This window comes from Petromyzon marinus, chromosome 2, assembly GCF_048934315.1.
Source record: "Petromyzon marinus isolate PM22_M1 ecotype Great Lakes invasive population chromosome 2, UKy_Petmar_22M1.pri1.0, whole genome shotgun sequence".
Classification (NCBI taxonomy): Eukaryota; Metazoa; Chordata; class Hyperoartia; order Petromyzontiformes; family Petromyzontidae; genus Petromyzon; species Petromyzon marinus.
The window spans coordinates 16368412-16385879 of NC_133668.1; the positions used below are offsets into that span (position 1 = coordinate 16368412).

At 42.3% G+C, this 17468-nt stretch overlaps 1 protein-coding gene and 1 long non-coding RNA gene across 7 annotated transcripts in view; both read left to right on the forward strand.

Annotated features, from left to right (window-relative positions):
* LOC142929382 (uncharacterized) lies at window positions 1-6653 on the forward strand. The gene is made up of 4 exons (XR_012945678.1): window positions 1-80; window positions 2901-2991; window positions 5086-5425; window positions 6245-6653. It is a non-coding gene; the product is annotated as an uncharacterized LOC142929382 (long non-coding RNA).
* Window positions 6654-12783: 6130 nt separating this feature from the next.
* ZGRF1 (zinc finger GRF-type containing 1) overlaps window positions 12784-17468 on the forward strand; it is a 34673-nt gene continuing 29988 nt past the window's right edge. The window contains exons 1-3 of one of the 6 annotated variants that reach the window (XM_076070744.1): window positions 12787-12857; window positions 13986-14032; window positions 15468-15548. In XM_076070744.1, coding sequence (XP_075926859.1) covers window positions 14012-14032; window positions 15468-15548 — 102 coding nt within the window. In that variant the 5' untranslated portion in view covers window positions 12787-12857; window positions 13986-14011. Of the gene's footprint in view, window positions 14033-15467; window positions 15549-17468 lie in introns of all 6 variants that reach the window. The other 5 variants (XM_076070739.1, XR_012945696.1, XR_012945695.1 and 2 more) reach the window with 5 other exon arrangements.

Here is a 17468-nt window from a genome sequence, read left to right on the forward strand (position 1 = left end):
TAAGACTTGGGGAAATATACATTCTGTGCATGCTCTGACTTACTTCAGTCTGAACAAGTCTGAACAAGTTCCAATTGCAGGTAAGAAGTGCATGTTTTCAGGGTTGTGATATCTCGGCTGTCTGTCCAGAACAATTACCTGTCTTAAGCGACATTTTGTATTGTTTTTGGAACCAAGGAATAGTCAGTTATTTTACAAATACAATGTTAAGCAAGATACATGTTACTCATTTTAAATGTTTTAGAAGATATTCATGTACTCCACCTAGGCAGGGTTTCTCGCTCTGCATTGTGCATAGTTTTACCCTCATTGCTTGCAGTTCTTTCCTACTAGATTGAGCTTTTATATTTTTCAAAACCCTTTAACGTTGTTTCACATTTACATTCGTATTCATTATTAACAATTACTCATCACTCACTTTTATCTTTGTAATGGGCGTTTTTATTGTCATTTATATTGATTTGGCAGCTGTGAAATTACATTCTATGGACCTTATTAGAAATCATGCTCAGTTTGAATAGTTTTTTATGCAATAAACACAGTGAGAGAAGGTGTTTGTGTAAATTATTTTGATTAATAAATCGGTGCTTCTCAATAGATGTGGCTGGGTAGTCTGGCACTATAATGTCTGTAATTATCAAGACAGCATTTACACACCCAGCCATTTCTTTCATTAGACCCTAAGTTCACAAGACCCTTAGGCAGGCCGATTCTGGAACACAGCATTGAATTAGAGATGAATGTTATTTTACCTTAGTCTTTGTGCACGCTTCCCCATGTGCATCTCAACCATGACCTATTTATTTATTGAGTTATTTAGTTATGTTACTGGTTGTTAAAAATATAATGTATGTTATTAAAGTATTGATGGGATGGTTATTTAAAAACTACTTTCTACAAAAAAGTGTTTTCAAACACCATTCAAGGACACGAAAAAAGAGGGCAAGGTCAACATAGATTTCCAGTAAATGGTCAACCCTCTGTGTTCAACATTTCACCCCCTTATCCACACGCAACCCTTTTTTAGAGCGGTGTTTAATTTCCAGCTATTGTGGCTTTTTGGTAGTCGAGTTTGGCAGATGGAGCGCTTCCCTGGATTCCCAATCTATCATTTTGCAGTTTTGAGAGATTGTAATGATGAAACTTTATTTAAATGACTGCATGTTTTTGACAACTATTATACATACAACTAATTTAGATTATATTCTTAGCTCTTTCGGTAAAGTCACGTTGAAGGGAAACAATAAAATAATCAAATATATAAAACAATAAAAAATTATCACGACGTTTCTACCATAACACAAACGGTCGTCATCAGGTGTGAAAAAAAAACCAACGGCAAGAAACATTTGAAAGAAGTGTCGGTTCGCATTAATTTATTTATTTTAAAACGGTTTATTTATTTATAAAAACGTCAGCACCACGCGCAGCGATTTGGCAGTTTATTTAGAAGGACTAGTCCATCTATGTTCTGAAAAGAGGAGGGGGGAGACGAAAAAAATAATGGATGCTGTCTGAAAGCCACCGTAAGCGTGAACAATCAATTAAGACCTGAAATGGTTTATCAAATCCTTCCAATGATTGCTAAGCCAGAATCCATCTTCTCGGTTGAAATTGTCTCTGTGCTTGTATTTGTGGATAGCCTCATGAACGAATTTCTCATGGTAGCCAGATGGCTTACAAAGAACCTCTGTCTTGGAGAAGTCAATGTCATGTGAGCCTACTGAATTATAACAATGATCTGCCACGGCCGAGGTGTTGGTCCTACCGTGTTTAAGGTCTGCTTTGTGTTCACGAATGCGGTCCGAGACATGGCGTTTGGTTTCTCCAATGTAACTACTACCACAGAGGAAACTTAGTTTGTAGACACCAGGGTACTGTATGTCCGGAATCACATCTTTTACAGACAGAACCAGATGACGGATTTTATGTAATGTGTTGAAACGGACCTGGATCTTGTGTTTATTCAAGATTTTGGAGATCTTTTTTGTGATCCCCGCAATGTAGGGTAAAGTGATGGTTTTGAAAGGCTCCTCAAGAGGGTCATTCTTCATGGTTTGAGTGATAGCTTTGCGGATTGTATAGTCGGAGTAACCATTAGCCTTAAGAGCTTGGTGTACGTGCTTGAGTTCACTGCCTATGTGTTCCTGGTCGGATATGCATTGGGGTCTATGGTACAGAGTCTTGATGACAGAATTCTTCTGTGATGGATGGTGATGGGAATCCGGTTTCAGATAAGCATCCGTATGGGTAGCTTTCCTGTAGACAGAGTCCCATTGAGCCATCCGGTCTTTTTTTGATTAAAACATCCAGGAATGGTAACTTGCCATCCCTTTCCACCTCCATGGTGAATTTGATGGCTGGGTGTATGGAATTGATGTGGTGGTTGAAGAATTGGTTCAGAGCTGGCAGGCCATGTGGCCAGATGACGAACGTGTCATCTACGTGGCTCTTCCACTTGGAAGAACGTAGGATGGTTGCCTGGATGGCATCTCAATTTTTTTCCATGAAAACATTGGCTACCACTGGAGATAAGGGAGAACCCATAGGGGTACCTTCCACTTGTTTGTAGAATGTTCCATTCCAGGTGAAATAAGTGTTGGTGAGGCAGTGTCTCACCAGGGCAGGTACCAGATGAAAAAAGTGTCATCCACGTACCTCTTCCATAAGGTTGGGCGCAGAGTGGCAGTCTGTATCGCGTCAGTCTCAAATTTCTCCATGAAAATGTTAGCTATAACCGGAGATAGGGGAGAGCCCATTGGGGTGCCCTCAGTTTGTTTGTAGAAAGTTACATTCCAAGTGAAGTATGTATTGGTTAAACAGTGTCTCACCAGGGGGGGGGGGTACCTCAGTGTTTAGTCCTTGATGAACCAAGTCTTCAATGATTGCGATGGTGTCAGGTACAGGAACCTTGGTGAATAAGGAAACTACATCAAAACTGACAAGCAAGTCGTCTGGGGACAGGGAAATACCCTTGATTGTCGATACCAGGTGAGTAGAATTTTGTACCGCAGAGGTGGTTTTGATGGTAATTGTATGGAAAATAAATGGGCAAATTAGAGTTCCCAATATTGATATTTTACACAATTGCGTTGCACCCAATCTGATTTCTCTTTTAGAAATGTAAGACTTACCCTTATGGTAAACGACCCTTACTGATGTGATAATATCATCTTTGTGGCAAACATGTTTTTTTTAATGTAACTAATTAAACACCCCTGTTTTATAACAATGCTCATATGAACACAAGATTAACCCGAATAAATCACCACATGGTGGTGATTGTAATTCGGAGATGCCCCTTCAGTTGCAGTGAGTAATTCTTAACTCTATGCCGACTAGTTTTCAGCCATATGGGCAGATACACAACATGTATATATAGCTATTTCTGAAAAAATGTTTCAGAATACCCTATTGCCTGATTGTGCAATACAAGGTCTGCCATAATTGTAAGGTCTGCTTTCCAAAATATATTTATATGATCACCTTGGATCGTATATTTTTTATATTAAAATTTCTGACGAAATATTTACAACTTAACAAAAATACGTTGATCAAAATTAGAAGTAAAACGCTATCACTCTGTATATTCGGGCTTATTTATGGCATTGCAAGAATATGAATTCATCATTTTCGTTGTTCATTCAATTATAAGAAATGCTTTATTTATTGTAACTGCACGACGTTTCGACTGCAACACAAGCAATCATCATCAGGTGTGAAAACCAACGGCAAAAGATGGTTCAATTATGACTTGTTCTTTTTAATAATCCTCATTAGAGTTGGTGCTAGTGGGCTGCTGGGGTTGGCCCTGAGCCACGAAATATCACTTTGGCCCACCCGAGTTCACTCTCCCGAGTGGTGAATTACTTTTATGGTGGCCCCCCTACCCCAATGCTAGGGGAGCGGGAGCCATAGCTAGGTCTGATCCTCATTAATGGCTGATATACATTTCCACATGGTGAGCCACTTCGTTAATCTATCATTTGTGGCCAGGTCGCTTATGAAAAATAATTATATAGCTCAGTGGGCCTTACCTTGTAAAATAAAAAATATAGTAAAAAACTAATTTTAATGTCCACTTTTATTTAATTGCCATCTTCATGGTTGCGCTCGATTAAACACTGCTTCCAAGAATCATAATAGTACAAATAATGTTATCAAAATTTACAGAAGAATAAGGTATTATTCGTACCTCGAAGATATCTACTTGCAGTAACTGAGGAATACATTTTTACCTTGGGCATGTACAAAGCGTTGCCCGTGCGTCATTCGCAAGACAAAGTGCCTGTACACCTCTATACAGGCACCAGGAAACGAGCATTCTCCAAATCCAGCCATCCGATGAAGGAGCTGACGCAGAACCCAACTTCTTTTCACTATGACCGTTGACCCCTTCTATGAGCAATCCAACAATAAATGTTTAGTTTTTGTACAATAGTTCCTATTGGCTCATTATGTGTTGGCTGGTGGCACTTGCCTATAACATCTGGAAACATATCAGCGTTTGCTTAGCTGGCTTATGTGACTGAAAGTCGAAACCAAACCAAAGTTTGAATGATTAGAGAAATGCTCCTCAAAACATCTGTCGAGAAAGCCCATTGACGAATTAAAATGTAGAGAAATGGGCTAGTGTATTGGCCCATAATCCTTAACAACAGCGCATATACTGATGTTTGTATAAATCTACTGTTTCGCACTAGATAGAGGTCCCTGTAGATTAATGAAAAACGTTTCTATACAATTTTGCATAATTCGCTGATGAGATAATGACATTCGAAAATTGGTCAGAGGTTATGTAAGTACTTAAATGTGCCTAGACATGTTTCCCCCCCAGAAGGCTGATTGATAAAAACAGTTTTCAGATTGAAAAATGGCCTTATATTTGGGTATAATGAAGACTGGGTTTAGAGTGGATGTGGCAAGTGTACAGGTTGTAAGATGATGGTATTTATTTTAGTGGCATGATCTGTATTGGTCGTAATGACTCAAGTAACCTTTGCCATAACTATAAATAAAAACCAATATTTACATGAAAAGCCACCTCAAAATCTATATGTTGTTCTTTCTGTGTTGTGTTGAAAGGCCACCAGTCCTTCAGGTGAACAAGACAAGAATGCATGGACCGGACAATTCTGGGTGGTCCCAACCCCTTCCTCCCTACACCATATCGGGCGCGCAAAATGCAGGCCCTACATATCCACCCCCTGTGCCCCCCAATTACCCCATTCCAATGTCTGCTTACCCGCAACCTGTTCAAGCGCCTCAGATAGTCATTATGCAGCAGCAGCAACAACAACAACAACAGCAACAGCCTCAAACGTTTGTCAGCATTGCACCACAGAGCTATCTGTGCTGGTCCATATTCACCTGCCTTTGCTTGTGCTGGCCGATCGGCATCCCTGCACTGGTGTTTTCCACGATGGTGAGTGGTTTACCCTCTCCAGAAATACCAATTCCCAAGGGCCCAGGGGTTCGAAACCCAAATGTATTACCCATAGAGACACGTTTATGTAGTCCAGTGAGCTCCAGAGACACACTGTGGTGGTTTGAATATAAATTCTGTAATATAGTGTTTTCACACAAATGTCATCCAATTGAACACGCACATTTCACCTGTGTGGGGTCCAGCTGATAGCCCTGTGTTTTTTTTGTGCGAATATCTCTTTGATAGAAGTCTTTTGTTACGTCTCCGCAGAACTAAAATGTTAATTTAGCCCACTATCTGTAATAAGAGCTCTTCTGAGATGCAATAGACAATTACATCATCCCAAACTTTAATCAAATGTCCTATCGTATTCAGAAATGGAAAATTGTATTCATGTCAAGAGCAAATGCAGCTCAATTTTGTGTGAAATATCCATTGCTTGAGTGTTGTGGAACATACTTTAAATCCAGCAATTTGGAGAGGAATGGTAAATCATGGAGGATTGTTACTGACCATGCACAAAACACCTAAATGCAGGTGTAATTAAGTGCCTGAATAGAACATCACCACACAAGTATGTTGATGATATAGTCTTTATAAAGTGTTTGTGTTCTCCCACATGCATTGCTGTTTTTTTCTGGGCACTGCTAAAATACTCAGAAATAATTGTCCAAACAACACAAGCAGGACCCTTATAAAAAGGAGTTTCTTAACTAGGTTTTTCTGAGTATAATATTCATTTATTCTATATCATTATGTAAGAGAATAAAAACAAAACCTTGTGCACCCTAATGGATCTCTTTTTTTTTCTTGTAGGTGCAAGACAAATGGACTAGAGGTGATGCGCATGGAGCACTGGAAAGTTCGATAATCGCCAGGAACCTCAATATCACCGGAACCACATTGGGCCTCGTATGGATTGTGGCTGTGTGCATAGCAGTCCCTCTTTCTTATCAAAGTAGTTATTATTATGGGTAGGCATGTTATATCTGTCTAAGATGCCTATTTTTTGCTGATTCTTGCCTTTTGATATCAGATGCATTTGAAACTCGTGGTAAAAGTAATCTCTGTGATCAGAAGTTGAACTCTAAAAAGTACCAGGGAGTGAATTACAATGATGAAGAATGACACTTCAGACTCTTTGAATACTTGCAAAGGCAGAATAGTTATAATATATTTCATTCAACTGCCTGAAAATGTACTTCTTTGAGTTTACCTTAATGTTTCAGTTATTTGCTTGTTATTTTGAGCATCATAAGGCTATGAAAACAAATTTACAGTTTATTCCTTGGGGTCTTATTTGTAAACAATGATCATCACTTATAGTCTGTCCACTTGTAGATGAAGGCTCCACATGCCACCACTCTTGGTTTTTATGCCGCAAGTCAGCTCAGTTCTGCACATGAACTGATCTCATTGTTCCACCTCCACAATGGTCGTAATCTTGGGGACATTCTCTTATTTGGCGGCATTTCCATCACCAGTCTCGTTCACATCAGCGACCAACTTTTTTGGCGATATGCCCTGGCTAAGTCTAATTTTGTTTTACTCATTTACATTCAGTGGAGCTTTTCATAGATTTTGTGAAGTGATTCAATAATTTTGGTTATCCATTTAATTTACTCTTTTATCAGCAAATTTTAGTTCATTAATACTTTATCTATGTTTATTCATTTATTGCTGTAATAATATTGGAATTTGGAAAATATATTGTAATTTTGCTTTGAATTGCTTTGGTGAAAATGTATCTTGTTGCCTGAGAGAATTTGGATGACTTAAAATTCCTTTGAATTAAATATATTTTTTATTAGTTAAATCTAGACGTATTACATAATTGTTTCTCTTTTTAAAGTCTGATTGATAACATGTATGTGATAAGTGGTAGAAAATCCATTCCAAAACTAGCTTGCTCACTAAATTAAATATTTCATGTTGTTTTTCGAGAGTATTAAAGTAAATATGGAACGATACTCACAATAATGGGATGTTTATGGTGTAATAAAGCTTGACGTTAATCACTGTCAGCGTGACATAAAATGTTATATCGTGGTGACAAATGTGGTGGTGTAATCAATCATTAATTCTATGTTGCACGCATTGTGTAACATTTATGGTTGTGGTTAGCACACTGAACCATCCATTATGTTCCTTGCATGATCTGTGCTGTGAAACCGCCTAACGGAGTTTTATTCCCACTCACAGCCAACATCAGTTACGAATATCTAAACTTGGGTCGACTCAGCGTTAAATGAGTACCTGTTTCGTTCAGTGTTAAATATAACCTGTGCTTACGTCTGGTGTCGTTCATCGGCAATGAGGAGGCTGGCTACATCGCCCCCTTGTGAACCGTGCCACCCATACTCCAACAGCACTTGCACCTCTGATTAGCACAGTTAGCGACGTACGGTGTTGTATGTGCAGTGGCTATAAATTGACCGAGAACTTCTGGTGAGGCAATACGATATTCATATTCTTGGTTCTTTCGGTAAAGTCACGAAGAAGGGAAACAATAAAACAATACAACTATAAAAATATATACGTGACTTTACCGAAAGAACCAAGAATATGAATCCCTGCAGTCACGAAAGCTTTAAATCAAAATTTAATACGATATTTATTTGGCTTTTCTACAAGGTCCCTAACACAATGGGGTATAGCGGCCACCTTTACCCGATACCTGGGGAGGTATGGCCTCCGGACTATACGGGCACTATCACTGGGAACCCCGTTAACCTTCGTCCTCCGGCTGGGGCCCTAGGGGAGGCGATGCTGACCCGACCGTACCGGGTCCTCGGGTCCTGACCACTGGCCTCACTGAGCTCCGGCCCTTAGAAGGATAACGGAGCTTTGGGGTCCAGGGTCCTATCCTCCAGGGACCTATCCTTCCCCGACCACTGGCCTCACTGAGCTCCGGCCCTTAGAAGGACAACGGAGCTTGGGGTCCAGGGTCCTAGCTTCAGCCCAGGTCTTCGGTCTTTGGCTTGGAGATGACTGAGCCAGACACTTGAGAGGTCCGGCTTATATACTGGTTCGTGGCTTGCTCCGCCCTAGCCACGCCTCCCTTCCAGAACTTTCTGGAAGGTGACATTATCCCCCGGTCCCCCCTCCCGGGGAATGTGTCCCAGGATCCGTTTCCTAGGATTGTCGTTGGCCCCTTTTTGGGCCATGGTCATTAACACTGGCGTGGTAGCGCTTCCGCCCCCTATTGACGAGAAGGGGGAACTACCAGCCCACAGAGTGGTGAGTGCCGATAAACCCTCCATATGTACATGCGTACATACAACAGCCTGTGTGGGCAACACGGAGAATAACTTTATAAGTCGTCTGTATTAATGTCTGGCATACACCATAAGCCCAGTGACTTAACTCAACTCTTGACAATGCACAAGTAGCCAATTGACACCTCAAACCTGAACTTTAAACACAACCATGTGTAAAATGCAGTCTCTGTGCATATGCAAAACAAACTTATCAGAATTTTCCTGAAGACGTGTACACTTGGCTTGTTCCGGTTCGGTCGATTAAGCCTAAATTAGTCACTGGTACGGTATGTTCAAAATCAGCACTGGGGGAAAAAGAGTCAAGCAGGTATGGTTCTTGTTAGCCTCAGGAGGTGCGAGCTAACCACACGTGTCACTCTATTCTTGTGCATAAGAGGCAAGTCAGTACACAAGACAATCAGAATAAAGACGCGCCGTGAATAAAATGACTACAGCTGACTAAATAAATGACAGCTGACGTTACTCAATGAATGAATGACAACAGCTGACGCTACTCATTCAATGAATGACAACAGTTGACTCTACTCAATGAATGAATGACAACAGCTGACGCTACTCAATGAATGAATGACAACAGCTGACGCTACTCAATGAATGAATGACAACGCTGACGTTACTCAATGAATGAATGACAACAGTTGACTCTACTCAATGAATGAATGACAACAGTTGACTCTACTCAATGAATGAATTACAACAGCTGACTCTACTCAATGAATTAATGACAACAGCTGACGCTACTCAATGAATGACAACAGCTGACGCTACTCAATGAATGAATTGCAACAGCTGACTCTACTCAATGAATGAATGACAACGGTTGACTCGACTCAATGAATGAATGACAACAGCTGACTCTACTCCATGAATGAATGACAACAGCTGACTCTACTCAATGAATGAATGACAACAGCTGATGCTACTCAATGAATGAATGACAATAGCTGACTCTACTCAATGAATGAATGACAACGGTTGACTCGACTCAATGAATGAATGACAACAGCTGATGCTACTCAATGAATGAATGACAACAGCTGACTCTACTCAATGAATGAATGACAACAGCTGACTCTACTCAATGAATGAATGATAACAGCTGACTCTACTGAATGAATGAATGACAACAGCTGACTTTACTCAATGAATGAATGAGAACAGCTGACGCTACTCAATGAATGAATGACAACAGCTGACTCTACTCAATGAATGAATGACAACAGTTGACTCTACTCAATGAATGAATGACAACAGCTGACTCTACTCCATGAATGAATGATAACAGCTGACTCTACTCAATGAATGAATGACACAGCTGACTTTACTCAATGAATGAATGAGAACAGCTGACGCTACTCAATGAATGAATGACAACAGCTGACTCTACTCAATGAATGAATGACAACAGCTGACGTTACTCAATGAATGAATGACAACAGCTGCCTCTACTCAATGAATTAATGACAACAGCTGACGTTACTCAATGAATGAATGACAACAGTTGACTCTACTCAATGATGAATGACAACAGCTGACTCTACTCAATGAATGAATGACAACAGCTGACTCTACTCAAGGAATGAATGACAACAGTTGACTCTACTCAATGATTGAATGACAACAGTTGACTCTACTCAATGAATGAATGACAACAGCTGACTCTACTCAATGAATGAATGATAACAGCTGACTCTACTCAATAAATGAATGACAACAGCTGACGCTACTCAATGAATGAATGACAACAGCTGACTCTACTCAATGAATGAATGACAACAGCTGACTCTACTAAATGAATGAATGATAACAGCTGACTCTACTCAATGAATGAATGACAACAGCTGACTCTACTCAATGAATACATGACAAAAGCTGACGCTACTCAATGAATGACAACAGCTGACTCTACTCAATGAATGAATGATAACAGCTGACTCTACTCAATGAATGAATGACAGCAGTTGACTCTACTCAATAAATTAATGACAACAGCTGACGTTACTCAATGAATGAATGACAACAGCTGACTCTACTCAATGAATGAATGACAACAGCTGACTCTACTCAATGAATGAATGACAACAGCTGACTCTACTCAATGAATGAATGACAACAGCTGACTCGACTCAATGAATGAATGACAACAACTGATGCTACTCAATGAATGAATGACAACAGCTGACTCTACTCATTGAATGAATGACAACAGCTGACGCTACTCAATGAATGAATGACAACAGCTGACTCTACTCAATGAATGAATGACAACAGCTGACTCTACTCAATGAATGACAACAGCTGATGCTACTCAATGAATGACAACAGCTGACTCTACTCAATGAATGAATGACAACAGCTGACTCTACTCAATGAATGAAGGACAACAGCTGACTCTACTCAATGAATGAATGACAACAGCTGACTCTACTCGATGAATGAATGACAACAGCTGACTCTACTCAATGAATGAATGACACCAGCTGACTCGACTCAATGAATGAAGATTCGCTTCTGCCTGAATGTTAAACTTGGACATGTTTCTGTGGGAACTAATTCACCTCCCTCCCCCCTTCTCGGATACTAGCGAAGTCATTGGCGCCTTAATGTCGGTCGACATAAAAATCTAGAAAGGATTTTTTTTAACGTGATGTTTACACTCATCGGTAAATACGGCCCTCCGGAGTTAATAACTTCAGTGTCATTAATTTAGTCCAAGTCAACTCTGGTACCGTGTTTTTTTTATTTTATATTTTTTTGCCACAGGCTTGCTCCGTCTCTTTGTCAAGCCACTGTTGGACGAAGGCATGTCCAAGCCGTATCGGACACGAGGATTGTTTTTGCCAAACTTTGGCCATGCTGGTCGGTGCGGGTTTATGAATGCGGGCGAAGGCCCGGGCAGAGACGAAGGCCGAGTGAGACGTCTCTCTCACCAGTGAGGATGCTCCTGTGGTCAGGACTCAAACCCCAGGCCACCAGGTTGTTCTTAACGCAGTTGCGCATGGCCCGATTGCAACGCAAACAACCCACAGATCATCTATAAAACAGACATTGTCAGCGTTTAGCCAAGTGGAAACCAATTACGTTTGCCGTTAAATAAGCACGCTGTATATGTGTCATCGCATATCGGAAGGGGGGAGGGAAGGGCCTTTGCTATTGATGCCCCCAGGGTCTGGAATGCTATTGCCAATAAACTGCAACTTGAATCGCTACCTATGAGATCTTCTCTCAAAACTGCTCTAGAGGAGTTGTACACCCCTAGCTGCCACTGCTATTCATTGGCATAAAATAAAATAAAATGTTTTCGCTCCGGATGACCGCTGCAAAGTATTATCTGTATTTTGATTTAGCGTGCTGATCTTAAAGGTGCATTGAAAATTTTGATATTCCGACCGATGCTTCTGTTGTTGTGGAGTAACTCATCCAGCCAGCTATGGCCCTATGATTTGGTGTTACATGTTATTTATGTAGTTTATTGTAAAAATTCGGACAGTCCCTATGATCACTGTTACGTTGCAATTATGGCTTTATTTTTTGGTGATTTCGAAAACGTTTTTTGGTTTGGACATGTTTGTTTTGTTTTAGTACGGAGTTAGACTGATGACCTTAATCTAAGTTTTTGTGGTTGTTGTTGTTTGACTTGCATCCCACTGGGATTTTTTGTACACAGCGTTGGTGTACGGTGCTTTTTTCAGGAATATTTTGTTTTTTTTCATGGATTTTCTATTTGCGCAGTCACACAGTTACTTTAAGATGTTTTTCTTGTTCGTGTGTTTTTTGTTTGTTGTGGTTGCACCCGATTCAAGAGCCGAATGGCTCACAGGGCTATACCTAAATAAATGTAAACTGAACTGAGGCGCCATTCCCTGAGCAACATGGCGCCAGGATGCGACGTTTTCACCACGCGATTAATACAAAAGGTTTATAGTTTTTTTTAGAAAAACGCAGTTGATCGCAATACAGTTTCATTGCGAACGTCTAAAATTCGAATGATAACGGGAACATACGAATAAATATGATTTTTTTCAAAATATATTGCCTCGTAATGTCAACACGAGCGGATGTGACGTCGCGATCGCTGCCTGAAATTATTTCCCGCCCTTTTTGTCGTAAACAGAAAAAAAAACACAGACGCGGCAAGACAGACAAAAGTTGTGTGTGTCTCTTGTATCTCTGTGTTGATCTATGTCTGTCCCTCTGTCTTTCTGTATATCATCCGCCTGCCTTTGTGTTTGGTTCCCTTAATCTGTGCCTCTCAATCTTTGATTGTGGTGTGCTTGTGTCTCGCTTTGTCTCTGTGAATGTCCCCCTGTCTGTCACTGTCGCTGTATGTCACTCTGTCATTCTGCGTCTGTCACCCATTCAACCTGTATCCATCTGTCTTATGTTTCTGCGTCTCTCCCTGTGTATCTCACTCCTTACATTTGACAATATCACTGTCTCCGTGTCTTTTTTGTTTTGCCTCTGTCTTTCAATGTCTTTGTCAGTCTCAATGTATCGAACGATCTCTCTCCTCATCTCCCTGCCTACGGCTGCATTCGAATTCTAGATTATTGTTTTTTTTTTATCACAAGACTATAATACGCGTTTGCCCGACTCGGATAAGCAGGCCGGAAACAATTTCGGAAAATTCCTAATTCATATGCGGGAGCCGGTTGATACAAAGGAGACAGCCACTGTTGTCTTTACACAAAGTGGTTGCTGTATTCGAGAGATATATATTGCCTTCGGGTTGACGATGGTGGTTATAGTGTTGGATTGCATTCGCCTTAGACGTGGGGTGGGGATGTATCAACGGGGTGCAGTTTGTACGTGAAGGGACAACGTGCTTGAAGTTATAATTCTGCCCTGTTGGTTATTCTGTGCATTATCTTCCCATTTGATTACTCCAGAGATCAACACTGGCGAACTGCCATGTGTGTGAGCGCGTCGGAGTCGCGTTCTGCTCGGAGTTCTCGACTGACGACTCCGACGTTCAATTAAAAGACACTTCGTTGGGAGTGATTCAGCCTATCATTTTTTCTGTGCGGTTGATCAATTGACCACCGCTTTTTAAGAGATATGTTACAGTGGTTGTGCACATAGACCGGTCATGCTAATGTACAATGCCCACCAATGTAATGGGGTTTAAGCAGGGGTTCAATTTCATTTAACATCCCTTTGCGTTTGAGATAAAGTACTGTATTTTGAGATTCCCTGCTTAATTCTGTTTAATTTCTAAATGTGGTACTTTGTTCTTTAGAAAACATTTTTCATGAATCATTGTCCATGTGTTTCAGGCTAAGAGTTTGAAGGCAGGTTCACAATGGCATCACAAGAATTCACTGTGAGTGTACTGTCATGTCAAGTGTGACATCTACTGTGCAGTACACGATGTCTTATGTATTGTATCATGCAAGGCCGTAGCCATGGAGTCAACATTGGGGGGGGCCAAATCTTCCAGGGGGTCTGGGGGGTCCCCCCCCCCGGGGTCCCCCCCCCCCAGAAAAAAATCTACATTTGAAAACGAATTTCCTGCTTAAAATTTTAAAAATTCACTAACAGATAGGATGGACTCTTTATTTATTTTTTACAATAATGTCTAATAGTGTATTGTATTACATTGCTCTGTTTTTTCTTTTTTACCTTTTCTTGTTTCATTGTATGTAATGTCAGAGATTAGGGATTAATAATGTACAACCATAACCACAATCATAAACAGAAATCTATTTTATAGCAATATATTGGAGGGGACATTTTGAGCATATTTATTATAATTACAGCCTTGGTATCATGTACTGTGTGTGTAATATGCACGTGTGTACTGTCGTGTTGCATGGATTGTTTGTACTCTCTGTCATGTGTGCGCTGTGTAAGTCCTACTGGAATGTGTGACAAAAGAGCTCCTTAGTTCATCGATTAATCCAGGCTACATAAATATTATGATTCTTAAGTCATTTATGCATTGGATATACTGTTTAGCGTGTATGTTGTGTGCTGTTTGAGTCTTAAATAAATTGCATGTGCTGTGTAGTGTGTGTGTGCTGTTTGCACTCATTCTTTTTCGAACTCTTCTCAACCCTATTTTTCTCCCCTTTCCACCCCCACCACCTGATCCTCCCCATCAGTCTGACCATCGAGACATCTCATCTTTAATCACTGGCCTCAAACACGCCACCGAGTCATTGGAACCCTTGCGCTGAAAACTGTTATTTTCCTTCGCATCCTATCAAGAGTATCACGAGTTAATCAGTTATCTCTCTACCCTTTCTTCACTCTTCAAGGCCGCCTCCATCACTGCCATCCTCTAACCCCGCTCATATTTGCCCAATTTCCAATCTCTCCTTCCTCTTCAAGGTGTTTGAGATAATCTTTTCTCATTTCCAACCACCTTTCTCTCCACGACTTCCATCATCCTTTGCATTCAGGCTTTCGTACAGTACACTACTGAAACTGCTCTTATCTTACCCCGTTATCTACCTCACTCACCCTTGCGGGAAGAATCATGCCTCCCTCCCTTCACTCCATTCTCTCCCACTCCCCTCAAACACCCCTCTCCCTTCACTGCTATCCCTCCTCTTCTCCTCACCCCTTCATTGCAGCACGTTAGGTTTAATATTTTACCTAGTTCCTTATGAGCTATTTTAACCCATTATTAAATAATACATGTAATAAATACTCCATTATATGGCATGTAAACAGCTTTGAGATTCCCTGACGTGAAGGGCGCTCTTTAAAAATTAAAAATGTAATTGTTTGCTTGTGTTGTGTCCTTGCCACAGGTGCTCTACACTCATCAGAAGACCAAGAAAGCTAAGGCTTGGCAGGATGGCATCCTGAGAACCCATGGCAATGGCGGCAAGGTCACAGCCCCTCTACCCCTCTCCAAACTCCCCGAGCCCCCTTCTCATCAGAACCTGCAGCTCTTAAGTTGTTTGTGTGTCTCTGAGTGTGTCAGGCTACCATTGTGTGTGGATGTAAGTGTGTGTGACCTGCAGTGTGTGGGGAACGGTGATGCATTGCTATGTGCGCTGTGCTACGAACCCGGCGACCCGAGACTGATTCCCGCTCACAGGCAATACCAGTGACGGCTACCTGAACCGGTCCTGGGCCTCCTCTAGGTCGACTCATCCTCAAATTAGTACCTGGTACGGTGTGCTGGCCACATTCTCTTGTGTACCATACTGGCCTTCATAACAGCACTTGCCCCAACAGTCTGCGAAGGCTATATGGCAGATCTTTGGCTTTTGACCTACACTGTGGTGATTGAACACAGTATGGTTGAGACGAAACAGTATGGAAGAACAAGTACTCAACATGACGTTCACGGGAACAGTTGTGATATAAGAGTTATGAAGCAGCAACTGATCACCGGCGAGCAAGCGACTGGAGGGAATCATGTATTTGTTAGTGTATGTATGTGTTGTGCAGTAGAACCACGCGGAGATGAGTCACGAAGGTATAAAATAAAATAAATTACGTGACTTTACCGAAAGAACCAAAGAGTATGGATTCCTGCAGTCACGAAAGCTTCAAATCACTATAAGGGCTGTTGCCCTTTATTAAATCACTGTCACACTCGACATCCTACGCTCACACCAGTGTAGGTGCACTCTATCTCGGTCCTTTACCCCGGACACTGAATACTATTTGGGTCCTACCCTCGGCTACCCCTTGGGCTCTCTCACTCGTCTTCCTGGAGCGGGGGTTAAGCCAACACTACTCCACGACGAGGAGAGAGAGACCCTCTTCCAGCTGACCCTTACTGAATACTACGGGACCCTACCCTCGGCTATCCCCTGTTCTCTCACGAGCAAATGCTCGTCTGCCCGGAGCGGGGGTTCAGCCAACACCTCTCAGCGACCAGGAAGGGAGAGACCCCCTGCAACCCATCCTTACCCTGGCTCCCCACGACGACCACGCCTTCGTCACGGGGTCCCCCTTAAGAACCCCTTGGGCGGCTCCTCCCCCCAGCTCGGACCCGCCTTTGTTCCCGACGGTACCCCTTACACCACCCGTGACGTTACGTCATCCTTGACTGTCAACCCGCTCGCACCTCCTTCGGTTCGCCCCCTCTACATCTCGCCCCCCCCCATAAAAAAACCCAGCCGTCCCGGCTGCTAATAATACTGAAAAACAACCCGTGGTGGGGTCAACACCATACAGCCAGAAAACCATCAACAACAACAATTGCAACAATAATAATATCCCTGGAGGTGAGGAGGCAGGGCAATCTGCGAGGGAATAACAAGAGTGTTAAGGTAGAACGGCAAGTTGGACGGAAGGCCGCCATCCCTCAGTCCATGGTGCCGACCACACTGTTGGCGACGACGGACGTCTGTCGATACGGGGCAAGAAGGAGGAGCTCAGCGGAACAGCGCCTCTGGACCGTGTACGTGACGCCGTTCTGCTCCCATGAGCAGCAACCTGCTTGTGCGCGAGCGGTGCGTCCTCGGCCGTCGTTTCCCCCGACGAGGATGCCGGCAGCTCCGCGGGATGCACCGCATCCTGGCCTGGGTGGCCAGGCTCGTCGGACACATCAAGCACCGGCTGCTCCGGAAGTGGGGATGAATCATCGGGACAGGGCAATACATATCTCTTCAACCTGGATGGATGAACAATCCAGTGACGGCGACCGAATCGGATGCGCACACACTGTGGCCGGTGGACCTCCACGACCTCAACGGGACCCTGCCAAGGGCGATGTAATTTAGGGGACAGCCCTTTGGGTACTTGTGGGCAATACAGCCATGGTTTATCCCCCTTCCTCCACGGAAGCCCGG